The sequence below is a fragment of the Melopsittacus undulatus genome, chromosome 3 (assembly GCF_012275295.1).
Source record: "Melopsittacus undulatus isolate bMelUnd1 chromosome 3, bMelUnd1.mat.Z, whole genome shotgun sequence".
Classification (NCBI taxonomy): domain Eukaryota; kingdom Metazoa; phylum Chordata; class Aves; order Psittaciformes; family Psittaculidae; genus Melopsittacus; species Melopsittacus undulatus.
The window spans coordinates 56,377,238-56,404,634 of record NC_047529.1 but is presented as its reverse complement, the minus strand read 5'-3'; the positions used below and the strand labels follow the sequence as shown (position 1 = coordinate 56,404,634).

Sequence of the window (27,397 nt, the reverse complement as noted above, 5' to 3'; positions counted from 1 at the left end):
TGTTTCATATTGCCTACGCAGAATGCGAAGTATCCTCAAGTTACTAATACATCGATTTTTCAGAGACCAAAAATGGCAGTTTCATATACATAAATGAATGGGAAAGGGACAATATTCATCTATGAAGCTGGTATACAACACTGTAAGAAACCAGCATGTTTCTCAGAAATGAAGCAATGGCTTGCACCCACAGACAGAAATGAAATGAAATTCCAGTAGTCAAGATTTTTCATTACATAAATCAGAAAATATAGTGTGCTTGACAGAAGACAAAAAGGAGTTGGCACACTTTATTCCAGTCTTCATTCATTTAATCACATGTTAACTCTGAATTTAACTGGAATTCTAAATCAAAGAAACAAGTAATGGCAGAGGTATATATATATAATAGAGGCATATATATATATATATATATATATATATATATATATATAAGATACTGGAATTGGAAAGCTACAAGACTTTAGATAACAGAAGACATTGCTAACAGTGACACAGAGACACTGCTAGCTAGCATCAGAAACAGATCTATTACTGTTACCACAGGAGAAAAAAAATGCTATATGACTTTCTCAGTTCATAGAAAAGCAACAGGCTTAGTGTCAAGCAGACTGGGTTTATCTATCAGTCCTCAGCCTGTATGACAAAGAACAGAACTTTCAGAGACCACCATAACTACTTAGATTCAACAAATAGAACAAACAAGATTGAGGTTTCCATACATATGAAGGAATCACTGCCTACTATAATTCCCCACATAGAATGACAACTAACGAAAACAGCACAGAACACATATATGTTCACTCACGTGTTCATTTTTGCATCATAATGTAAAAACTGTAATGCTTACATAATGCTTACTCATCATTTTGGGTGGGGACTACACCAGGAAAATGACATAGAAAAAGCCCTACAGCTAACAAATCTATCTTCCTCCTACCTTTTTGTCTTGTTGTGTATGAAAAGATTGAAGCTTTTTATATCTGGTTTTCAAACTGGAAGGAAAATCCAATGCTTCAATAAAAAAAAGGAAAAGACTAATGAAGATTTATGTTACCTTTTTTCCTCACTTATGCCTAATGTATTACCCTTTTCAGCTATTCTCTCTCAAAGATTCTTGAACCTTTTACTGATTTCTTCAACTTTCCCTAAATATGACCATATCACTAATTAATGGGTGAAATCCAAGTACCATGAAAAGAACTGTACTTTTCATTTTCATTGTACCAAGCTCTTATATTCCAACACTGTCTGGAAGACAATGGTAAAACAATAAAATCATGAAATATTTGACAGAAAATGGGAGATTTAAATCTAAAAACAAATATCCTACACTGCATACTCTGATGTGATTACAAAACATCATATCATAAAAGACTGCTCCAAACAAAATTACACATTACGATGAAACACGGTAATTATTATGAAACACTGGTAGTCGAACATTCATTATGGAAGGATTATTATGAAATAGAAATCTTCTTAGTAACACACTCTAAGTGGAACCTATTAATTAAGTGACATGCAGTCCAAGAGTTTCATGACACCAGGACTCAAAAATACATCATCAGCTGTAATACCTAATTTATAATCTGTACTGAAAATAGATAGTCAGCACTATACTGCAAAGTCCTCTTCACTACCACACTTCAATTAGCAGTATCTTCCTTTACATGATGGATACATTTTGTGAATTCTGTTTGCAAAAGCCTCTTACTTTTGCATAATGTTCTTTTCCCCCTGTAGTATTCAGCAGATTTCATATTTAGCTGACATCTGTTTCCCTATATGAACTATAATGTTAGAAAATGCTATTATATACTAATTCATTCCACATTATGAATAAAATTTGTAGATAGTCTTATATAATCCTAAATATTTAATTTCTAAAGTTGATATCAATATTTGGTTAGGCAATTAAGTGTTATAAAAATCTTTAGATATGAAGGCTGATAAAAACAGGCATAAAAAAAAAGGTATTTTATAAAACTCTGCAAAAAAAAAAAACCAAAACAAACCCCTCCTCTGCTCAATATAAAACATATTTCATCTTGCTTTACAATGAAGACATGCTTCCAAGTGTGTAAGGAATTTACGGTGCTCATCACAAAGACAAATAAGTGAAAAAGATTCAGCTATAGTGGTCTACTAGGTAGTGCTTCTGTTTAAAAAGTTCTTCCCAGTTCTGCTAGAGAGATCAGGTGTCTGAATAGCTTAGTAAAAAGAAAAGGATTCAAGAACACATATCTTTCCTACAAAATATGAAAAGACACATTTTAAAAGTAGGAACTCAGCCATGAGACTCTTACTAACATTGCTGGAAGCTGTCTATCGAAAGCACTGTGCATCATGCTGAAAATGTCCTTCAGTGACAGCCATAGGTTTATAACTCTTGGACATACATATGAGCATTTTACATGAGGTGTTTCAAAAGATATTTGTGATTTATGCTTAACTCTGCTTTAAGAAGTATCTGTATCACAGAAACACCTCAGAAATTAATTTTCTCACTGGCTATATAGTCCAATAAAATCTACTGTTTTTTCAAGAAACTTTCAATATAAGTGGCTTTTTAAAGCAGACTTTTAAAGAAGGCACATATGTGAAGTTACTAATTACAAAATATGTTTCAGTGTTGTCTATATTACTACAATATCTCATGTACAGGTGATCTTGCTAAATTGCTTTTAAACCTGTTTCTAAATATATTTCTTTCCCCTTAGCAGAGGAATGATACAATTCCTCCAAAATGAAGCAGATAGTATCAGGGAAGGATGGAGAAACCTGCTATCAACTACAGCACAACAGGTAAAGAAAAACATGAAGTTATACTTTGTTCCACAGAATGAAATAATTAAAATCTTTGTGCCAAAGTAAGATTGAATTATCAAGTAAAATATAATAATAATAACTTATTGAAGATATTAAAGCTAAAAAAATATTTTAAAGTGACTACTAGGACTACTACATCCCTGGGAATTGCTGATTTACTGTTCTGATTTTTTTTGCTGTCACAGTAAAAGTAAAATTTATATCATGAAAGACTATTTTTGGGAGCATCTGGAGTCAGTCTTAATTACTTAAAAAGGAAAAGGTAAATATGAGAATTTTTGACAAAAGATCTTTTTCCCCTTCTCTAAAGAGAGCCCTATATATTAAGTCAATTTAGAATTTAACAACTGTTGCATAGAGTTTCTTAACTCCAAAAGCTCAACTAAACATGCTTCCAAATAGTCTCAGATTTTAAACTATGTGAAGTATGTCAGGGATTTTATATAGCACAGTTAAAAACTTAATAGTCTTACCTTCCTTCTAAGATAATAATCTACATTAAGTGACTTGTTTTATAATAGACAGAGGCCCAGTTTTGACCTCTAGGATTAACATGGGCAGGTAAGTACTCAATTTGAGATTAAGCAGCATAGAATCAAATGAAATCAGGCTAACAAAATAAAATATGTCAACTCCTGTCTTTTTGAACACAGCATAATTGGGAAAAGACATTTTGTAAACTTTCTTGTGTCTCTAAATTTGTGAATAAAAGGAGAAATCTTCCTAGCATGCTTAGGGCGTAACGATATAAGAAACTGGAGACTTAGTATGGTGGTGGAGAAAATAATAGTGAAAACCCTCATCATTAATTATTCTTCTGTACATCATGAAGTTAAAATATAAGAGTATGAAAGTAAGAAAATTTTTGTGACTTTTGACAATTATTAGTAAGAAAAAGATTATAACAATTGCCAAAAAAATCACAAAAGTTGGCATGTTACCTGGCTATGACAAAGAGCACACAACTGACACCCAAGTAAGCCAGCAGAATATACATCCAGATATCAGGGGAGAGAGGATTCAGGAAGGAGAAGACGCCGGGGTTTGTACCATTGGGCTTGCGGTACAAAATACTTATTCCAAGAGTCATAAAGGGCTTGGAAAAGTCGATGACCTTCTCTCGAACATAGGTAATTGCCAATGGTGCAACTGCAAGGTCAGCTTTCTGTTAACAGAAATACAAAAAGAGAAACGAGCTATAAGTCAGAAGAAACATGTTGAAGCAGACAATCAGATTAGGCAATACACAAACTTTGTATGGAAGAGATTTTTTCTTGTACTAGGTAGACTGAAATGTAAAACTCTCTTCCCCTTATAATTAAGGAAACAGTTATCCTGCTTCCTGTTTGCTAAACTGACATAACACAGAAAATTTAAAGCGTTATTACAGGGGTAGAAGTGAAGAAAAAAATACCACTTCCTGCAGAAAATATGAACATCCACTATCCTATCTTCTAAAACTTCTTAAAATGTACATATCAATATATGGCTCCCCTCTGTCATTTCTTCACTGTGCTCTTTAGAAGCTAACATATTTGTGAAGGCCATATATATGCTTATACAAGCACAGGGAAAGGGATAGGAAGCAGTTTTCTTATTGAAGAACTTTTAAAAAAGGGAAGTGTAACACCTGAAATGTTGCTACAAGGAGTAAGTTCTAACAAGGTATAGCTGTCCTTACTAGTTTACAGAAATCACTATGAAACATTTAAATAACTATCAATTGTAACATTTAAAATTAGATCATACAATATAATACAAAAGTATTTTGTCAATTTACATTTAGTTTTTTATATAGTAATAACTCATAGGAGATTAGTAAATGATCTATAATATTTTTTATTTAAAAGCTAATGTAAATCATAGTGAAAAGGAATCTAAAGCATCTATTTCTTAATCTCTGTCAACAGCTCTTGAAAAAGTACCCTTCATATGCCTATGTGTAGTTCTGTGCACAGGTACATGTCCACATATGAAAGAGGAAAGTTCAGAGTGAGAAATTATACAGTACAAGATTTAGCAAGTTGTAAACTAAAAATTCCTTGTAAAATATATGTAAATGGAGGTATGTAATAACAGAAACAGTACAAGTACCACAAAATACTTTTATCCAATTAACACAGCTGTAAATAACACAATTTTCAGAATACCTGTTCTAAAGCAAGATACATATATTTTATTCCCTATAAAAACATATAAATTCATACTTTATATACTTTATTTTGCTTAGCCGGTATTGTGTAGACTGTGTAACATTCACAATCCCACACTATATTCTAGCATGTCAAAGTTCTGTTATGGTCTATTCTTGTTATGAGAATTTAACATATCATTAGACCTACCCTAGTAAAATACTTCTATGCTACTCTGTGAAACTCTCTTGGTGCTGTTAATTTAGTTAAGTAAGGGTTTGCTGGTCAAAAACATATGCTTAATTTCCATTGATATTCAGAACTTATAGGTATTTATCAGACAGCAAAGCTTTATTCCACAGCAGGAGAGTTTTCATGGATTGCATACTGTTGATAATATTCCAACTGATGCAGAAAGCAAAAACTAAAATAAGAAACTAATTTGGATTAAAAGTCATAGGTCAACATGTAGAAGTTGGAGAAACATAACAACTGAAGTTATTAGTAGTTTGTGAGGCAACTAGCAGTCTTACCAGAAGAGTCTGAACCCAATTCACTAGAGACTGTCATTTTTGCTAATATCTGTTATCTCCAAATACTAAATTCTTTTGGCAATCGATTAATTCTGAAACAGCACTACTTGAAAGTAAGACAAATAAGAGGCTAAGTTTTCTGAAGTGCAATGCCAAGTCTCCTACACACTTCTACAATGAAGAAATGTGAGTAAGAGAATTCTCTTCTGGTAATTTTTCAGAATGAATTGGAGAGGAATGGTGTAAAACTAGGATTTTATCAACCTACTTTTGTTATTATTAAGAAACAATTACATCCTAAAATGGCTTTCTGATAAGATCCATAACAAACAATATTTGTCTCACTTGACAATGATACATAATTCCACTTTTTAGAGCAAATGTATGTATGACTTTATTCTTTAAAGGAAAATATCTATCTGAAAGCATAATCCTAAACAGCACTTACTCTTTACCTTAGAGTACTTAAGATAAAGGCCTTTTTATGACAGCATCCAAGGACTGTTGAGGATAAACTAGTTGCTACAGAGAAAAATTCTGCACCTACTAAAGGTTACAATAGCACTTAGAAACAAGTCTGACAAGGACATTTCGACAGAAAGCACAGTCCTGAGCAAAATGGAAGAGCTGTACAGCAACAAAAATGAGGGAGTGCACTGCAGACAATAATGCCAACAGTAAATGGCAGAGACTGGAGAAAAATACTCCTCACAATAAATTCTTACTTTAATTATGTCATGTGTGAGGAGATCACAATCCAGCATTTACTCCACCATTCAAAGATATGACATGATAAAATGGAGAATGGCGCTCACATTCTGCATCAATCTTGAGAGATTTTCAAAGAGAGGTTCTCTAACAAAAAAAGAGAATTTCCAGGACAAGAGGGAGGAAGAAACAGAATTTATCATACTCTACAGGACACTTTCCAAAGTCAACTGAACCACTGACTGCTGTACCCACCCTGCTGCCTCAGAAATCATCAGATAGTTTGAACATCATTTTTAGCAGTAAATTCTCAATAGCACTTTATTTCCTATCATTATACCCCATCTTAAAGGGTAATGATATTTTCTCCTTTTATGCTAGCATATGCACTCTGAGTACACTACTGGATTACTCTGTGAATAGTGATTGCCAGACCTTCCCTTCTTTTTGTGCCGTGTAAGAACTGCACATACTCTCTCCACAGCTGTGTAAAAGTTTCCCTGTCTTGCTACCACGTGCAGTAATAAGATGTCCACCCATCAGCAGACAACTCAAGGTGTACACGGTATCTACAGAAGCACCTGAGGCACAATAAAATCCTCCTGCTTTGATTCTTCATTTACATTTTGCTTCCAAGCAGCCAGCTGGCTATTTTTCATAAAATAACATTTAAAGAAAAAAGGGAGAACTTTTTTTGCAGTTCCACAGAGCTGAAACTTGATACACAACCTCTAAAAAACCAGTTTTTAAAATTACACTGAATTAAATCTATTCATGCAGATACAAATAACCAGTAAGAAATCTGTATATAAATGTTGAGTAGTGCATGGGCCATAGCATGTGCAGTAAGTTAGTATTTATAGGTATTGATATTTTTTATGTGAAAATTAACTCTATAAAATATAACCCTGGGGAAGTGCCACATTCATTTTTTGCAGAAATTGAACTTTGAAAGCATTTAATAACTTCTACTAATAATGTTGGGGAAAAGAAGAACAACCACTGATTGAATTTTCTTTTGATCTTTTCTGAAAAAATTCTGTTTCACCTGTTTTATTCAAAGGAATTAAGAGTTTAAATACAATCTAGACGTAGCTACCACAAAATGTCTAATAGTTATTTTTAATTAGACTCTACAACTACAGAATATTTCACCATAATAATGAAGTTCTTTAGCCTATGTAAATGGACTCTCCTGGTGAGGATTTACTTATAACATTTTGCATTGATTTAGAAACCATATATATTTATATTGAAAATGCAGGGGGAATCATACAGGTATATCCATTCGCAGTTGTTTATACAGTCAGTCAGTACAACCATATTATGATTATACAACATAAACAAAAGTATACACTGAAAATGCATTTTAGTAATTTTACTTCTATACAGACAGCAATGCACCTACTGCCTGTAACTATTTTTTAAAATAAAAGAAGATACTTTTCTAAAAGGAAAACTTCATAAGGCTTCTTCTGAGTCCACTGTGTCTGTTCTTCAGCCTCAGGTCAAAAGTCAGTGTATAAATTTCTTCAGCCACCTCATATTTTTAGACTGTTAACCTGAGACCTGGATTTCAGCTACATTCCCATTGGAAAAATGCATTCCTAAGCTAAATAGAGGAAGGATAATGCCCAGATTCTATTCTGTAAATGCATTCAAATGGGCTCTCAATATACAGAGAGCTTATGCATTATTCCTGTTTAGAGAAGTGCATTTCCTTGCCACTCATTTGAAAAACTAAGATCTGTAGCTTGCCCTTAAGCTTGTGATCTATTCTAAACAGCCTTGCTCATACTGCTACATTATAGAAAACTTCACACACTGTGAAAAGCTTTTGATCTTGACACAAGATTTTTTTTTTAAACTACTAGGACTCTAATATGGCTTTATTGATATTTTTTTATTTTAACCAGCTACTAACTTTATTTTGGTATAAATTGTTTTTCATGTTTTTCTGCTACCTTTCACAATTTAGGGATAAGGGACATTATGAGATATCTAGTCCAATCTCCTGCTCAAAACATCTACATGATCAGATCAGGTTGCCCTGGGCTTTATCCAGTTAGTTTTGAAAACCTCCAAGGATGGAGACTGCATAACCTCTCTGGATAACCTTTTTCACTGCTTGTCTGTCCACATAGTGAAAAAGTTTCTACAGACACAAAGTGAAGCAGGTTGTTTAAAGAGGCTAGCAATTTCTATCCTGGGAGGTTTTCAGTTTTTACCTGTGGGTCTTTTCCTCCCAGACTCCACTGTGAAGAGCCTGGATGGATCTTCTTCATAATCTACTCATAAGTCCTGGAAAACTGCTATTAGAAGTTGCTGCCTTTGCTAAATGTAAATAAAATACCATAAAGTCCAAAACAAGTCCAGATTAGATAGCTGACTTTAGATGTCACACCTTCTTTTGTGTGGAATACTGACTTGTGTCATTTAATATTAATTGTTAGCAATATCACATATAGATGCAATTTTATAATTTGCTACTTTATTAGTAAAATAATTCAACATAATAAAGTAATAAATGATATCAGTTTCAACAGGTACTGGTTCAAGTCACACTTCTAACTCCTGAGCTGCTTCTCAGTATTTACTGTTCAGCAACAAAATGTTAGAGGTAGACTGTACTTTTTGCAGTTTACTCAGACTCATTTTACTAACATTTAGTAATATTTCATAGCTGGTTTGTTTTAATTAGACATCCTTATAGCTAATACTTTTCTTGAGAAAGTCTTGAATAGATGTGGTAACTAATGTCTGTGTCAACTGCTTGCTCCTTCGTTATTTACTGAATGTTTAGTCAAGGAAAAATACTAGTACTAAGTAAACCTAGGATTTTTTCTAGCCCACTGTTACTTATTTATGCCAGCATGAATTAAATTTAATAGCTGAATAGATGTACCATGAGTTACATCTTCCAAACATGAGTTACCTTTCCAAATAGTCACAAAGTCCCTATCTGTCGATTTATAGAATACAGTTTCACCAAAGTATTTTGCACCAACATTGTTTAATTAGCAGTTACACAAATTGGAGGTAAGAGGACTAGAAGCAGTGAACCACAAAACTACACTTAGCAGGAAGATGTATGACAGTAAGTTACAACAAGAAAACCTCAGCCTTAATTCTTATCACTTCAATTCATCAGACTTTTCCTCAAAGGTCTCTACTAATGATTAGAAGAGCAAGATTTACATACCCATGGAAAGGGCAAACTGCCAAAGACAATATTTATAAGACAGCGCAAATATTATGGCTCAAACATTTTAAAGGCTCCCTTAAAAAAAAAAAAATATATATATATATATATATATAAGGGTTCTTAAATTTATTAAAATATTACAGTAGCTTTCATGGTTATCACACTTTTTTTCCAAATTGTATTTTGCATCAGAGATGGTTACTTAACATGAAAATTACTAGACGTCACACTCCAGTACATCTTCTTAAAATAAAATACAGAAGAACACTGATTCCTTGTTTGCAGCTAGCATTTTTATCATTATAATTTCCAGATTTCCTGCAACTCCCTGGAAGTTTGGGGTTCTTTTTAGTTGTTGAACTGCTGTGTCACCTAGACTTTCCATTGCTGTACTTGTTAGTGAAAATCCATTATTGATCCCACACTTTTTACACAAATTCTATTCTCAAATATATGAGTTTTTATCAAATTATTTCAGTGAATTCATTTCATCATGCCATAAAGTTTGTCTTGCGTCAAGCTTGACTTGCTTTCACTTTTCTGTATCACTGTCATCTGCAATTTTTTACAGGAGAATCAAAATGATATATAATGGCTTTGGATACCATTTGGATAGAAGAAGGTCACTGCAGGATATACTATGTCTGTTTGATTAATGGTTCCCAATTGACAACATTTTGAAATCTGTCATTTCATCATCTTAATGAATGGGATAAACTCTATTAATATGAACTTATTCAACCTTCTGTGCTCTTGTCTCCTCCACCTGCATTTTTATGTAGCCATCAGAGAAATAGTTTTCTTTATAAAAGAATCCACACACTGAAATTCTCAATGAATTATTAAATTCCACTATCTTAGGGATTAACTAAAGTTGATCATTATTATAATGAAACCCAAATAATGGTCTTTTTAGATAACTTATTTTTATAATTTATATGTTATCTAAATATATAATTTATGCATTATATGTATATATTAATATTTATATCTTAAAAACAAAAGTGTTTTTCTATTGTGTATATTCTCAAAACATTATCCATGATATATGTTTTACATATGCCATAATTATAAAATAATTATATGGCATATATTTTATTACCCCAAAATACTGTCACAAATTTAAGGAAGAAAAATGTCTACAGTGTTTTATGCACTAGATCCTTAGTTCTGTTCTGCCTAAGATATATATAAACTAACACGTTTGAAAAGTAAGTCTTTTTATTTAAGTTCAATAAAGCTTATCCAAGATTTAGGCATTATTTAAATACTGAAGATACCAGGATAAACTTATTAACAGTCACCTTTAATAAAACTAAAATTCAAATCCTAAGAATGAAATCTGTGGTGTTTTAGCTTAAATGGTTCTGATATTTATAAGATGATATCAATGAAACACTTAAAATGTCATTAGTATTATAATTTATTCCTTATATTATGTGAAGTTCAGCTTCAGTTTGGAAGACAAAGATCAACAGAGGTGTACAAATAGACAATGAACAAGAGCACAAAACATAATAAGAAAAAATATTGATCAGCATGACATGCAGATTTAGACCAATTCCTACTCTATCTACCGCCCAATTACAAAGTGGATGGAGAGTTAAGTAATGACACTGATGAATGACACTACGTTATTCAAAGAAGAATTGCGCTATGTCAACTTGCACAAGAATAAAATGAACTCAAAATAAGAAACAATGAAATGATTGGCCAAGAAGGAATGGAGATGATTGAGATATTGGAGTACCTGCTGTATCAGGAGATACTTGATAGAGCTGGGACTGTTTAGCCTGGAGAAGGCCCAGGGGAATCTGATGAATGAATACAAATAACTAAAACAGAGAGGGAAAGTAAAAAAGATAGAGCTGGACCCTTTTCAGTGGTATCCAGTGAAATAAAAGGTAAAAATTACAAATTGAAATGTAAGAAATTCCATTTAAATATTAACCCCAACTAGGAATAGTCAAACACTGAAGCAGATTGTCCAGAGAAGTTGTGGAGCTTCCATCCTTAAGGCCAATCAAAACTTGATGTGACATGACCCTGGGCAACCTGCCCTTGTTGACTGTGTTTGAGCAGGAATTTGGACTAAATGATCTCTAGGGTCAGTTTGACCACAACAATTTTTTGTTTCTGTTGTGTAAGTAATATCTCTTTCAGGTTCTCTCACATACCTTTATAACAAAACTGCAATTTTATTTCTATTCTGAATTCAGACAGAGAAAGAAATTTGCAACTAATAAAACTTGGCTTGGCATATAATTTACAAAAAATTTTTTGTAATACTGTTGGTCTCCTGTTAAGTTGAAAGTAGTTAAACAGATAAAATATTTTTTGTAAATTACAAAGACAACCAGAAATTGCTCAAATATTACAAGAATTTAAATACTAAAATATGTTATCTCATTTCTCTTTGTCGTGGTTTAAACCAGGTCCAGTGTTGTGGTTTAAACTAAATCTGCACAGTTCCCCCTTTGTTTCCCCTCCCCCCCCTCACCTTCCCACTCCCAGAGGAATGGGAAGGAGAGCCAGAGGAATACAACTCCCACGGATTGAGGTAAAATCAGTCCAGCAATTAAGGTATAACACAAATCAATACCGGTACCAATAACAAATCAATGTTAGAGGAGACAGGGAGAGAGAATACGATACCACCCACTGCCACGAGGCCAGCCCGGAAGAGAGAGCTCACCCCTCCCCTCCTGGCCAGCTTCCAGTCCCCTCCCCTAGCAGGACGTGCTGTGGTATGGAATACCTCCCCGACTAGCCCAGACCAGGCGCCCTATCTCTCCCTCCTCCCTGGCAGAGCATGAGCTAACTGCTGAACCCATGACATCCAAACACAACTGGTTCACTCACTCCCCCCCTTTGCTCCCCCAACTCACGGGGAGTTAAGAAGGAGAATCCAAAGAATGTAGCCCCCACGGGTTGAGATAAGGACAGTAATAGCTAAGGCATAAAACAGATCACTACTGCCATTACTACTACACATAATAATGATAAAGCCAATAACAAGTGAAGAGAATACAACACCTCACCAGCCACTGACCCATAACTCACCCCACCCTGCCCAACCGAGCACCGACCGATACCACCTCCATCCCTCCAGAGCTCCAGCCCTTCCAGGTCTCTCCCAGTTACATCCTGGGTATGATGTGCTATGGTATGGAATACCTCATTGGCTAGCCTGGGTCAGGTGTCCTGTCTCTCCTTCCTCCCGGCCTCCCCTCCTCCCTGGCAGAGCATGAGCTCAGAAAAGGCCTTGGACAAACCAAACATTTGAGCAGTAACTCAAAACATACTTGCTATCAGCAACCGTTTCCAGCCCGAAAGTCAAAACACAGCACTGCGCCAGCTACCAAGAAGGAGAAAAAATGACTGCTACTGCTGAACCCAGGACACTCTTATTTCTATATTACTTGTTTACAGTGGGAATTAAGATAAAAGTGAAATATTCTTGTCTGATGGCTACGCTACAGAACAATTTTCTTAAGACACACTTCAAACTTATAAATTTAAACACCTAAATAAATATAGCACATGAGATGTTCTACAGATATTGCGATATCAAATAGATGGACATAGGACCATCAAGTCTAGAATTGAAATATGCTATTTTCAGTCCCACAAAGGATGCAACAGGATTAGTCCAGAGAACAGCAATGACGCTGTGCTTCTATGGTGGCTTTCCTTAACTGACCTGTCTTTCCTTTATTATTACACCATGAGAATAGTATAAGTGTAGCTTTTAAACCAGTTTTGCTTTTACATTTTGGAATTATGAAATCCTACAACATTTCAATAGCTCTTTTGATGGCCAGAAGGATCATTTTCAAGTTAATCTGAAAATCTTAAGACATGGAAGTGACAGGGCTGAATTCTGTACATGACAGTTTCAAAGAGCTCAATTATATTCCCATCCAGGCAAACTAAGCTGAAAAACTAATAAGGGTAATCTATTTCTATATATTTGATAAATGACTTGAGGATTTGTTTTTAACAAGAATTTGATACATTTTTGACAAGAGATTCATTCTGGAATAAGTACGACATTCTTTACAATACCAATCCACATGACAAAAAAAAAAGAAACAAAACCAACAACCAATCATTTTCTTCCCCCCAAAAAAGACCCCAAAAACAAAACAACAAAACAAAACAAACCCCACCAAAATAATCTATGTAAGTGTTCTAGTTTCAAGGAAAAATCCATATTGCCTCAGGCACAGAACTGTTAAACAGAACAGGCTTTCTGTTTAACAACCCATTTTTTAAACTGTGATCATTTTACTTGCAATAACAGATTATTGGATACACTTCTAAAGCAGAGCAAGAATTAAAAGGCTTAATACTTTTAATTTATTTAAATTTGACTTTACAGAACTAAATGAAAATTTTTAACCACTCTTAAATGACATAGGTTTTATATCTGAAACACTGTCTCAGTATGTCACTTGTCCAGCAGCCTTTCAGTGTTTCTACTGGCACTTCATGAGTACTATGCCCCACGCATCCACACAAAAATATACATTAATTCTTTACAAATACCTATGTGCAATCACCGATATGCCTATGTGTGTATTTATACATATTTGTTTCATGCTAACACACATTCTTAGGCAGTTACTTATCTTCATAGGTTACCACACATTACTGCTAATCAGGCCCTCACAGGTCAGGAAATAGCACAATAAAAATTTACTGTGAAAATTAATTTCAAGCTATTGTGACAAAGTAACATGATTTTCTTCATAAAACACACGCAATCAGTTTCATCTAGTGCATTTTGAACTCAAGTAAGGCTGCACTGGCAGGTTTTCTTTTTTCTTAGTCAACTCTGAATGTTCGACTTCTGTATAATTCTCTTAAACAACTAGACTATCTTTGATACTGCAAGAATGAGTCAGAATTAATACCTTTCAGTTCCCCAAATGGTATGGCTGATGCTGTGTTTTGGGTATCATTCTCAGGGACACGTGTCCTGCTAGCACATCCTGAAACTGTTTTATGAAAATGATGCTTTGCTGAAAGTTGACATACTCCAGTGTTCCATAGACCCTCCTCCCTACATTCCATGAAATATTCACTTTGAGATGCACTGAAACTCTTTGGAGATGAACAAAACACAAATTCCCTTTGATTTTATTTTTTAAAAAACTTTTACTGTTGGTGACGATATTAAGAATTTATTTGGTTATGTTACTTGTACTTCATGAATACATCTCTAGTTGATTTATATAGCTCACCTGCAAGTCTTTCAAAAACTTTCTGTTGCCATTTCCAGATGAAGAATATCCAAGCAGAAGTTAAGAAACAACATTTCTTATGAATGAGTTCCGAGTGTGTCACATTCAGAGTTATGAGTAGAATTTGTGAATTCCTGATGTACCAAGCATGCAATCAAACTTCTTAATTATTACTTCTAGAAGGAATGAGGTTAAAATAAGGACTGAGTGGGTAGAGAGGAAGACTAAAGAAAAGTTGAGAAAACTGGTACCATTCAACTTTCCCTGTACAGCTGAACTTATTTTGATCTTTGCAGTGATCAAGTTCTACACACTCAAGTATAGGTATTGTAGAAAAAGACTGAATGAACAGATTAATTATAAGATCTAAAAATAACTTGCTAAAAATTTGACATGCAAAATAAAATTGCGAAATTTCCTCCTTAGAGGAAAAGCACACATTTGAGTAGAGAAGTTATTCCATCAGTTTTTCAGGAATGCCCCATTCCTGGAAGTGCTAGAGGCCAGTTTAGATGGGGCTTTAAGCAACGTGATCTAGTGAAGGCTTCCCTGCCCATGGCAGGGGATGGAACCAGACGATCGTAAAGCTCTTTCCCAACCCAACCCATTCTATTATTCTATGATCATTCCAGCAGCAAGACTGTTTGTAAAGATCAGAAAACTGTATGAGGATATGAAGGATATGAAAAATGTAACACTTTTATGAATACAGCCCTAGTATTGGATCCAATCAGTTCCTAATCACTGCCGTAAGCATAGATAATGCTTGAGCTAAAGAGTTATATTTTGGAGCTTCATTTGAAAAACTTCATGCCACTGCCATGATTCACTTCACTGGCAGTGCAGTGAAAATGAGTTCCGATTATTCACTGTACAGTTTTTATCTGTAACTTGAACTTAATCATTTTACATAAGTAACATTAGCTAGGCATGTCCAAATAGCTAATAAGTTTAAATGGGAATTATACTAGTTTAGATTTAAAATGTATTCTGTGTTAATTCTTACACACTAACTATTTAAACCAGCCTCTAAAATATTTGGCCCCTAATACATATTTTATTTGTCCCAGTGCTGGCATTCTTTTGGCAGTAACTTCTCAAAGATCATTTGATATGAAAAACATTTCCAGAAACTTGTGAACCTGTGATTGACCACCACTAAAAAAAAAAAAAAAATTGGGGTGTGGGCATGGAAGTGGGCTGACATACTATTTATGAATGTGGGTAAGCAGTAAAATGATCAAGACAAGTAAAAGAAATTATAAACTAACAGTTCTACACAGCAAAACATGCTATTATTATGAGGGATCCTGGCCTGTAATTTAGTGTAATCTCTGAGTTTTATCTCCAAAAAAGCAAGTTAGATTCTTTGGCAATGTACTGATAAGATTCAGTAAGACTGGTAGAATGAAAAAGACAGAAAATATAAATGGAAAAAAGAAGGGTATTTTCAAATAGGAACAGAAAAGTTTTTTTTAAAAGAAAAAGATTCATTAGTTAAAATTGTGAAAATTAAAATAAGAAAAACATAATATCCTAACTGTAAAATACATTAATAAGACATACCATAGTTAAATGAGCAAGAAGGCAACATTCATTTACCCTTAGAAATATTAGATAAACCTCCCTCTATGTGCAGATCATAAAAAAAAAAAAAATCCACACATCTCAGAGCCCTTATTAGGAAAACCCTACTGTCAAAGTCTCTTACTACTTCTGGTATAAAATAACTGAAAATGTATGTAAAATTTTTCATCCAATTTCTTTGGGACACATAGGGCGTGATCAGTTCAGAAGATCATGTAATAGCATTAATGACTATTAAGAAAAAGTATATATATTATTATTCTGTACTTCTTACACAAATATTAGAAATATTACTGATTCATCCTTTACTAAGTGTAGATGGCTTGGAAGTTCTTTGGAAAGCAACTGTTCACTCTCAACTGCTCTTTTTTTGAAAATTACATCTTCAGACTGTCCTGTAATTGAAATCAGTAACAAATCTTTGATGGCAATTTAATAAAGAATTCATATATGCCCTTCTGCTATGTTTCTCACTGAATACATATTTTGCACACTTGACCTAAACCTATGGTTTAGTATTTTTTCAACATTTTCAGATTAGTGATGGTTTAGATTTCTCAGGCATATTTCATGGCTTTCTGCAATACTTTCTGCTGTACTCTCTCTGAACTTTATTTAATTTATATTATTTATTTATATATTTGTTTATTTCTGCATAACATTTACTTGGAGTTAAGATCCGTTTGTACATTTTTTCCATGGGAATATCGTATACAGCCTTTATTAGAGAGTGACACGTAAATTAAGTGCCATATTGTGAGTATAGAGACTGATTTTTGGCTGATCATTTGAAGTAGTAGTAAAACGGTTGTTGCTAATTCTTCTATGGTTATGTGGAAGATAGTGTCTTCAATTTTTCATCTTAAAGAAAAAAAATGCATAGTAAGTCATATTTGAGTGAATTACATTGATAAATTCAGAGATGCAAGATAAAAATTTGCTAAGAGCTTCTGTAAGTCTATGAATATATTGTTTGTTTGAAGTGAAAATCAGAAGTTTAAGCAACAAAAGACACAGTTGCTTGTCAGGAGACACCTGCTGCTGCTTATTCAGCTTGGAACAAATTACATTGGAACTAAAAGGTCAGAGCAGTGGAAGTTGTCAGTTAATGAATTAGCTTAGACTAAAAGGAGCAAAAAACCACAAGTGATATTCTTCTGACATACTACAAATGACCATAATAAATTATCCTATAGACCCCAGGACAGATTTCGCACAGAAAAGAAATACTACTTTAATGAGGAAAAGAAAGCATGCAAGCAATAATAACTAGAAGATATTATTAATATTTAAACCAGTAAACATATGCCTGAAAAAAACATTAAAGTCCCTTAACAGAATCATTGGTAGTATATTATGACAAAGATAACTGAAGGATTTTTAATACTATTTTTAAATATTAAATAATGTGAATTAGTAGCTTTGTTTAAATAGAGTTGTGCTGGAAAACTGCTAGCTTAAGTTAACGAATGCAACCAAAATGATTATTGGAAACTAGAAGAAATTTTCAGCATAGAATGCTAAATTTGCAAGGTAAACACCAAGAAATAAAAATGCACCCAGAACAGATGGCCTTCAAATGGCTAAATAGATAAATCATGAAAAAGACAAATCATAAAGAAAATGTAAGAAAGCTAAAAAACTCCCAGATTGTGATAAAAAAAGAAACTGTAGTATTTTAATAATACACAAAGAGTACAGAAAAAAGGGAATTGTGTCTTCTTTTTTTTTAGAGGGTAGATAAAAATAAAATAAAATTAAAAGTAACTAGAAAAATAACAAAAACACTCCAGCAGAAATTAGTAAGCATTCAACCTATCATCTATCTATATTGACCAGAGTAGCTGGGTCAAGACACAACTATGCTTTAACTGCAAACTTTCCAAGACACTATGTGGTTTATGGAGTGTTGACCCTTAAAACATCATTTCTCAGAAGGATTGGACGTCAAACTTATATTATATATAAAAAATGTTTAGCATGATTGAAATTTTCATCATGTGTCACCTTAGAGTCAGTTGCAGTTGCTAGCTTAGAGCTAAGTTCTGGGGGAAAAAAAAAAAATCTTATATAGCTTGTCAAAACATTAACCTAAATTTTGTATACTACACTATGTATTAAACAACAATTTAAATTCCACTTTTGTAACGCAAAGCTTCTAAATGTATCCCATGTAAACTCATACAAGGAGCAATTCTAAAAAGTGTGAAACCTTTAGAGCTGAACAAGACATTTTGTAATGCCATCTGAGCAAAGAAGAGTTGGAAACTCCAAAAAATAAAGATTTATGGATTCTGCAGATGAAAACTATTCAGACACATAAAATCTTACAGCTTCTGCTGAACTGCATATCTTCCTTTTGATATTCATTCAAACTAAAATCCAATGAGTGTTTTTGAGGGCTCAGAATTTAGTATCTATTATTACATTTTGTATATTGAGCTAAGATTTCCTCAGCCTAGTAAGGACATAAAATGCTTCCCTGTAATAAAACTTATTTAATGAATTTTCACATAAAATTTCACTTGTTTTCCAAACAAATTTTCCTTAGCCTTACCTCTGAAGGGGTCATGAACACTTTCCACCCTCATTTCAAAAATTAGATGTGAAGTTTAAAGAACCAACATTAGTGGATTGCAAAGAAAGGGTCTCAGACAATGGGTAAGTACTGTCACCCAAGCCCAGTGATGAACTGAAGGTTCTCAGAACAGCAGCTGACCAGAATCCCATCCAAAACCACTCCACCTGGACATGTTTAGAAGCATGAAGATTAACTAGCCACCTGCATGGGACAAATACACACTGACCCTGCATGTGATGAGCATGTGTTAATTACACAAACAGGGGTAACTGATTGTCCTACCCCTAGTATTAGATCCACAGACATTAGGCTGAGGCATTATATGACCATTGCTTAATTAAAAATCCTTTGTAATTCTAGACTTCATTCTGTGTCTCTCTCCTCAGTCAGTGGTGGAATGCCAAAATGCAATATGGGTTTTAGCCCTACTAGAAACAGAAGCACACTAGTGGGTTTGAGTCCCACTAGAAGTCATGTCATTTTGAGTCCTACCAGAACTCATGGTGCCTTAGTGGGTTCAAGTCTTACTAGAAGGGTAGTGAGTCCCAGTGTAATTCCCTCGACATAAGTTTAGAAGCCTGTCACATTACATTCTACATTCACATGATCATTTGATTCTTCATAGTATTTGTTAAAAATCTGTGTAACATTTGATCTTTGCAACCTCAAAGCATATTTACATTTTCTCTCCGCTTATTTCCTTAGTCTGAATAGTCTGAATATTTCTTCCTATAAGAAATGAAAAATACCATTTTTTCTGTGAATATAATTTGTATTGATAAGTATTATTCTGCATCATATAAACTGTCCCATCAACAGAAATAATTTAAAAAACAAAAAGAAAACAAAAACATACAGACACACACACAAAAAAAACCAAACCACAACTAAACCATCAAACAAACTAGGCTTTGTTAATCCTATTTTGAGTGTTGTTAACCTAATAAAAAATATTTTACCGAGATATACAAACAGATGAAAAAGTTCTATCCAGGCAGCTGTTTAAAGGTACAGAAATCTTAGGAACGCACACACATATGCGAACTTGTTATGAAGGCACTGGTAGAAAAAATATTATTTTATTTCTTAATGGATAAAGGTTCTCATGCAGTTGTTTATCACATTTAGTTTCTCATGGTAATCCTTATTTTTTTCCAGCTGCTAATACAAACATGATAGATGACAGGGATAATGAAAACAAATAATTGGAAAATAACATAATTCTGTGAGAAAAGATCTATGTTTACTTACACAAATAAGGATTGGCCTTTGGAAAAGTCTTAGTATACTTTTTTGAGAGAGTAAGTTACTGACTGCAATTAAAAAAAAAAGATGAATACTCAATGAATACTATAGCAAGTGCAGTACAAAGATAATTTTGTAATGGCAGGCTGTAACCTAAAAGGTTCAAGAAGAACCTACATGTGAGATAACACCAAAAGGCAAATGACTGGATTCTTATTCCAGGCCCTTTTCTGAACTGGATTAGAGCTTCTGACGTGCTCTAAGTTATCCTCATGCCTCTAGTTGCTCTTGCATCGATGAAAGGATCTCCCTTAGGTTTTAGATCTGCCAGCACTATGTGGATGTCTTGGACAGCTAAAGGAAGCTCAAGTAGCACCCAACACTTATGTGTGGGCTACTGGCATTATCCACAGGAGTTTAAGCTTCCACCACAGCCAGTGAAAGTCTAATCAATACAGATGAGTGTCTAAAGAGCAAGGCAGCTGAATATATTCTAGATAAGTGTTTTCTGTTTCTTAATATGTCTACTGCAGAAGAAATACTTTGGATAGCCAACCTGTCCTCAAATATGCTGCTTCAGAATAGGACAGGTGTCCTCTGTCACAATCTGCTGCCTTATGCGGATGTGCATGATATCATAGAGCATCTAACCTGAATTAGGTTTTGGACATTGCTCTAGAAGATAAGTCAGATTTATTTCTTGGCTCTGGTATGATTGTTTTCACTAGGTCTCTCTTGGCTAAAACAGAAGCCTATGTAGATAGTGCCCTTTTATCAAAACTTCCATTTAAGCATTTTGAACCTGAACTTAGCCTCTCACAGCCTGTATCCCCTCTGAGATACAAAATTCTAGTCTGTGGAACTGTACTCTAGATTAATTTGAATTTATGAGACCTGATGTAAGATGGCAAGTAGATTCTAAAAATATACCTGAAGAAAGGAATTAATATAAAAATCCTCCATTCTTTTTGAAAATATCTCCAATTATTAGTCCCTTGTTAATGTAATAACACTGAGAGCAAAGATAGGCATTGCCAAAAACTGCTTTTCACAACTATTGAATAAACTGGCCTTGTTTCATAAAATTATCATGCTATTTGCCCTCTAAAGTTCCATGCTTTTCACTGATAAGCCTTTTTTTTAAATGAGTCAAAATTAACAAGATCACCATAACGCTAATTATCTCAGCAAACAATTTGACCCACACAGAAGATGGTCATCAAAATTGTATCTATTAATACATTAATATAAATCAGATACCACTTCTCCGAATAAAGACAATGTCACCAGGATTATCAAAGCTTTAGGATAATATAATTTAAAGGAAAAAAAAAAAAAACAAAACCCAACCCCACCTATAGTTAGTGTTCACACCATAGCTTTCTTTTAAAGGAAGACAGAATAGGAAACATTTTCTTTTTTCTTAATACTCATAATCAACTGTAAATTCTAGTATAAAATTTATGTGTAAAAAAGTAAGATTTCTTCTTTAAATTGTTTCACCTATATATTGTATTTGTTTTCGGTAGCTATTAAAATAAAAAAAAAAGTCATGAAAAAACAAGAAATGTAAAATGTTTCAGCAACTTCACAGAATCACAGAATCCCAAGGGTTGGAAGGGACCTCAAAAGATCATCTAGTCCAACCCCCCTGCAAGAGCAGGGTAACCTAGAGTACAGGAACTTGTCCAGGCGGGCCTTGAATATCTCCAATGTAGGAGACTCCACAACCCCCCTGGGCAACCTGTTCCAGTGCTCTGTCACTCTTACAGTAAAGAAGTTCTTCCTGATGTTAACATGGAACCTCCTATGCTCCAGTTTACACCCATTTCCCCTTGTTCTACCACTGGATATCACTGAAAAAAGCCTAGTTCCATCATCCTGACACCCACCCTTTACATACTTGTAAACAGTGATGAGGTCACCAATCTCTGAGGGACAACACTTGTTACTGGTCTCCAGGTAGACACTGAGCCATTGACCACAACTCTCAAATGAGTGCGACCATCCAGCCAGTTCTTTATCCACCGAGTGGTCCACCTATCAAACTGATGTCTCTCCAATTTAGAGACAAGGATGTCATGTGGGACAGTGTAGAAAGCTTTGCACAAGGTCAAGTAGACGATGTCAACTGCTCTACCCCTGTCCACCAGTTCCGTAGCCCCACCACAGAAGACCACCAAATTGGTTAGGCAGGATTTCCCCTTAGTGAAACCCTGCTGGCTGTCACCAAGCACCTTGTTGTTTTTCATGTGTCATAACATGCCTTCCAAGAGAATCTGCTCCAAGATTTTGCCAGGCACAGAGGTGAGACTGACTGCTCTGTAATTCCCCGGGTCATCCATTTTCCCCTTCTTGAAAATGGGGGTTATATTTCCCTTTTTCCAGTAGCTGGGAATTTCACCTGACTGCCATGATTTTTCAAATATGATGGCCAGTGGCTTAGCAACTTCATTTGCCAGCTCCTTCAGGACCCATGGATGGATTTCATCAGGTCCCATGGAATTGTACACACTCAGTATCTTAAAATGGGCTCAAATCAGACCCTCTTCTATAGCAGGCACAAAGTCTTCATTCTCACAGTCCCTGCATCTGCCTTCCAAAATTTGGGTGGTGTGATCAGAGCATTTGCCAGTGAAGTCTAAGTCAAAGAAGGCATTCAGAAATTCAGCCTTCTCCAAACCCTGTGTAGCCAGTTCTCCCAATAGCTTTTGAAAAGGGCCCACGCTGTACCTCCTCTTTTATTTGCTACGTACATACAGAATCACTTCCTGTTATCTTTAACATCCCTAGCCAAGTTTAGCTCCAATTGGGCCTTAGCTTTCCTAACTTGGTCCCTAACTTCCCAGACAACATCCCTGTATTCATCCCAGGCCACCTGTCTTTGCTTCCACTTTTTATAAGCCTCTGTTTTCCTTTGAATTTTTCTCAGCAACTCCTTATCCATCCAAGGAGGTCTCCTGGCCCTCCTGCTGCACTTCCTTCCAGGTGGGATGCAACATTCCTGAGCTTGTAGCAGTTGATCCTTGAATATCAGTCAACAGACTTGTGCCCCCCTGCCCTCTAGGGCTATATCCTATGGAACCTTACTAAGCAGGTTCTTGAAGAGGCCGAAGTCTGCTCTCTTGAAGTCCAGACTGGTGAGCTTGCTGCATGCTCTTCTCACTGTTCTGAGTATCTTGATTTCCACCATCTCATGGTAACTACAACCATGGCTGCCCTGAAACATCATATTTCCTGTGAGCCTTTCCCTGCTGATGAGCACAAGGTCAAGCATGGTGCTTATCCTTGTAGGCTCCTCTAGCAAGGGGAAGTTATCTTCCACACAGTCAAGGAACCTCCTGGATTGTTTGTGCTGGGCTATACAATCCCTCCAATAGATATCAGGGTGTTTAAAGTCCCCCATGAGTACAAGCACCTGTGAATGTGAGGCTGTTCTTATCTGTCTATATAGTGCTTCATCCACAGAGTCCTCTTGATCAGGTGGTCTGTAACAGATCCCCACAGTAGTGTCTCCCATTGCTGTTCTCCCTCTGACCCTGACCCATAAACTCTCTGCTGACTAATCATCTGTCCCCAGACAGAGTTTCATACTCTCTAACCTATCCCTACCATAAATAGCAACTCTCCCTCCTCGCCTGCTAGGCCTGTCTGTTCTAAAGAGCCTGTAACCTTCCATTCCAACACTCCAGTCATGGAATCTCAGAATCACAGAATCGCAGATTCACAGAATACTTGTGGCTGTAAAGGACCTTAAGATCATCTAGTTCCAACCCCCCTGCCATGGGCAGGGACACCTCACACTAAACCATGTCACTAGGGCTCTCTCCATCCTGGCCTTGTACAACAGCATCGCACCATGTTTCTTTAGTACCAATGATATCATATCCTTGTAGATGTGCACACATCTCTAATTCCTTTTGTTTGTTCCCCATACTATGTATGTTTGTATAGAGCATCTAAACCAATCTCCAAATGAATCCAGCTCATTGGTTGGAGTGGCAGAAATATCTCTACATTGCTTTAAGCATTTATTATAGGTGCTGGTAACTGACGGGGTGTGTTGGGATGTAATGATGTCCTCCTCCCCCAACGTATCTAGTTTAAAGCTTTCTAGACCAGACTGGCAAGCTTCTTTGCAAAACAGCTCTTCCCCTTCAGACCAGTTCCCCTACCCTCCAGTAGACCTGGCCTCCCAAATCGTGTCCCATGTTCCAAATACCCAAACCCCTGACTATGGCACCACTGTTCTAACTATTTATTAACCTGTTGAATCTGCCTAGCCTTTTTAAGATCCTCCCCTTTACCCTGGAAAATTGATGAAAAGACTATCTGAGCTCCAGAGCCCCTAACCAACTCTCCCAGGGCTCTGTAGTTCTTCTTAATGTTCTGTGGGCTACTACTATCTACATCACTAGTGCCCACATGGACAACTGGAAGTGGGTAATAGTCAGTTTGACTCTGCATCATCCCTGATCCGAGCCCCTGGTAGGTAACACACCTTCCTTGAGTCTGGGTCAGGCCAAGAGATGGGTGCCTCTGTGTCTATCAAAGTAGAGTCCCTTACTACTATGGCCCAACGCTTTTTCCTGGCAGCACCAGTAGTGATCTTCTTCACCAGTGCGTCAGCCAGTTGTTCATGGTGCGAGTATTTCCTTGTTAGCTGCCTGCAGAACTGCAAAGTGGTTCTGTGTGGGGACATCACATTTAGAAGGAAGCCCCTTGCTTTTAATTGTGCTCTTCCCCTTTTTTTCATTGCTTTTGTTTTTGTTATTAGTTCCCTGCTTCCTGTTGTAATGCCCTCCTTCTTTCCTGCATGAGCTACAATGGACACTTGAGGCCCCTGCACAGTTTGGGCCTGGAGCAAGCAGTCCTCCTTCCTCTCAGCTTCCCTGACATTTTTTAGCCTATTGACAGCGTCCCACAGCTCAGCTACCTGCTGTAGGAGGACCTCCATTAGGACACACCAAGTGCAGCCCTGTTCACTGTGCACTCTCCCCTCACAAGACCAGTGCAGGCACTCTCTACACTTCAAGCTCTGCACTGCAGCCTCCTTTCTCATCTGCTCTGGCTGGGTGCCTACGCTGGCCATCGCCGGAGCAGCCAGAGCAGAGTTCCCTGATCAAGCCCCAGTCTGTTGGAAATTTAGGTTGGAAAGATCATTGAGTCCAACTGTTAACCTAGTTGGTTAACTGCTAAGTGCCATCACTAAACTATGTCACTAAGTGCCACATCTAAACATCTCTTAAATACCTCCAATGATAGTGACTCCACCACTTCCCTGGGCAGCCTGTTCCAGTTCTTGGCAAACATTTCAGTGAAGACATTTTTTCCTAAGATCCAATCTAAACTTTCCCTGGCACAACTTGAGACCCTTTCCTCTTGTCCTATCACTTGTCACTTGGAAGAAAAGCTTGGCACCCACCTTGCCACAACCTCCTTTCAAGGTTATTGTAAAAAGAGGTAAGAATTCCTGTCACCCTCCTTTCCTCCAGACTAAACAACCTCAGTTCCCTCAGCCATTGCATAAGACTTATGCTCTAGACTTTCACAAGCTTTCTTGCCATGTTCTAGACTTGCTCCAGCAACTCTATTGCTTTCTTGTAGTAAGTGGCCTCAAAATGAACACAGGATTTGAAATGCAGTTTTGCTAGTGCTGAGTATAAGGGGATAATGCCTTCCCTAGTCCTGCTGGCCACACTATTTCTGATACAAGCGAGGATGTTATTGACCTTCTTGGACATACTACCAATTCACATACAGCCAGCTTTCAACCAACATCCCCTGTTCCTTTTTCCCCCAGACAGCTTTTCAGCCACTCTTCCCCAAGCCCACAGTTTTACATGGGGTTGTTGTGACCCAAGTGCAAGACCTGGTGTTTAGACTCATTGAACCTCATAAAATTTGCCTTGGCCCATCAATACTGCCTGTCCAGGTCCTTCTGTAGAGCCTTCCTATCCTCCAGCAGATCAACCTTGTTGCCCAGCTTGGTACCTACAAACCTAAGGACGCTGCACTCAATCGACTTGTCCAGATCACTGATAAAGATTAAACAGCACTAGCCCCAGTAGTGAGACCTGGGAAATACCACTTGTGACTGGTCACTAACTGGATTTAATTCTGTTCACCACCACTTTTTGGGCTTGGCCATCCAGACAGTTTTTTTTACCTAGGAAATCATGTACCCATCCAAGCCATGAGCAGACAATTTCTCTAGCAGAATGCTATGGAAAGAGTGTCAAAAGCTTTATTAAAACTCTAGGTAGACATCATCCACAAACTTTCCTTCATCTACCTAGAGATCAAGTTAATCAAGCAGGACCTGCCTTTCATAAACCTATGCTAACTTTTAAATCATGTGCTGCATGATTGCCCTTAAGGCAATCTACTCAACCACCTTCCTCAGCACCAAGGTCAGTCTGATAGGCCTGTAGTTCCCCAGATTGTTCTTCAGACCTTTCTACGATATAGGAGAATGTCCTAAACATAAGACCTAAATAGTTTGAAACCCTTCTTGCAATTCATAAGTAAGATCTTAGAATACTAGTTCACTGGTTTTCTATCAGCACAAGTTTAATTTTTCATCAGCAGTGCACTCAAATGTCATATATAAAGGAATTCTCTGTAGAACCTTTTTTTTAATCTCCACTTGTCTCATATTTTAGGCATTTACTTGTTTTTTTAATGCTTGCTTAGTTGATTTATCTTTTTAAACTATTACATCTATATTTTTTAAAGAAATATGAAATTAATGACAGTTCGCAATCCTAAATATTGCCCACAAAGGAAGAGAGATAGACCACTTGTCAAAATCCTGAATTTTCCAAATACAGAGAAGTAAGGCAAAACACATTTCTGAAGTCACTACTGATTTACTAGCCTTTGGTTTACTAGCTAGGTTTTCCTGAGAAACATCTGTATTATTTGAACCTGATGATGACAAACACAGAAGCCCTTAGCAAAAACCTGAGTCTTCCAAAAAACAACTAAGTAATTCTAGAAATAGCAAAAGGAGGACTTGGTAGCATTCTACCTGATATAAAATATTATTGTTGATTAAGGTGTTACAATCCAGTGATCCTCTATGTAGAAATATTTTGACAATGAACTAACAACAATGTTCAATAAGTAGTAGAATATGAGTGTCAGTTAATCTAGGAGCATCACTTAAAAAAACAATCAGTAAGAGTTAGGTGTTACACAGGACTTTGAAAATATTAACATCAGGCCAGTGTTTTCACTAATACGATAAAAGGAGCCATAAAGCAGGTATGTTGCTCTAAAAAGCACTGATAGACCAGAGGTTTAATTATCCAGCACATACA

The 27,397-nt window shown here is 36.0% G+C and overlaps 1 protein-coding gene across 1 annotated transcript in view; it reads right to left on the bottom strand.

The window, feature by feature from the left end:
- GRIK2 (glutamate ionotropic receptor kainate type subunit 2) overlaps positions 1–27,397 on the bottom strand; it is a 399,537-nt gene that overhangs the window by 139,285 nt on the left and 232,855 nt on the right. Inside the window, exon 11 of the mRNA XM_005145088.2 lies at positions 3,774–3,997. Coding sequence (XP_005145145.1) covers positions 3,774–3,997 — 224 coding nt within the window. The remainder of the gene's footprint in view (positions 1–3,773; positions 3,998–27,397) is intronic.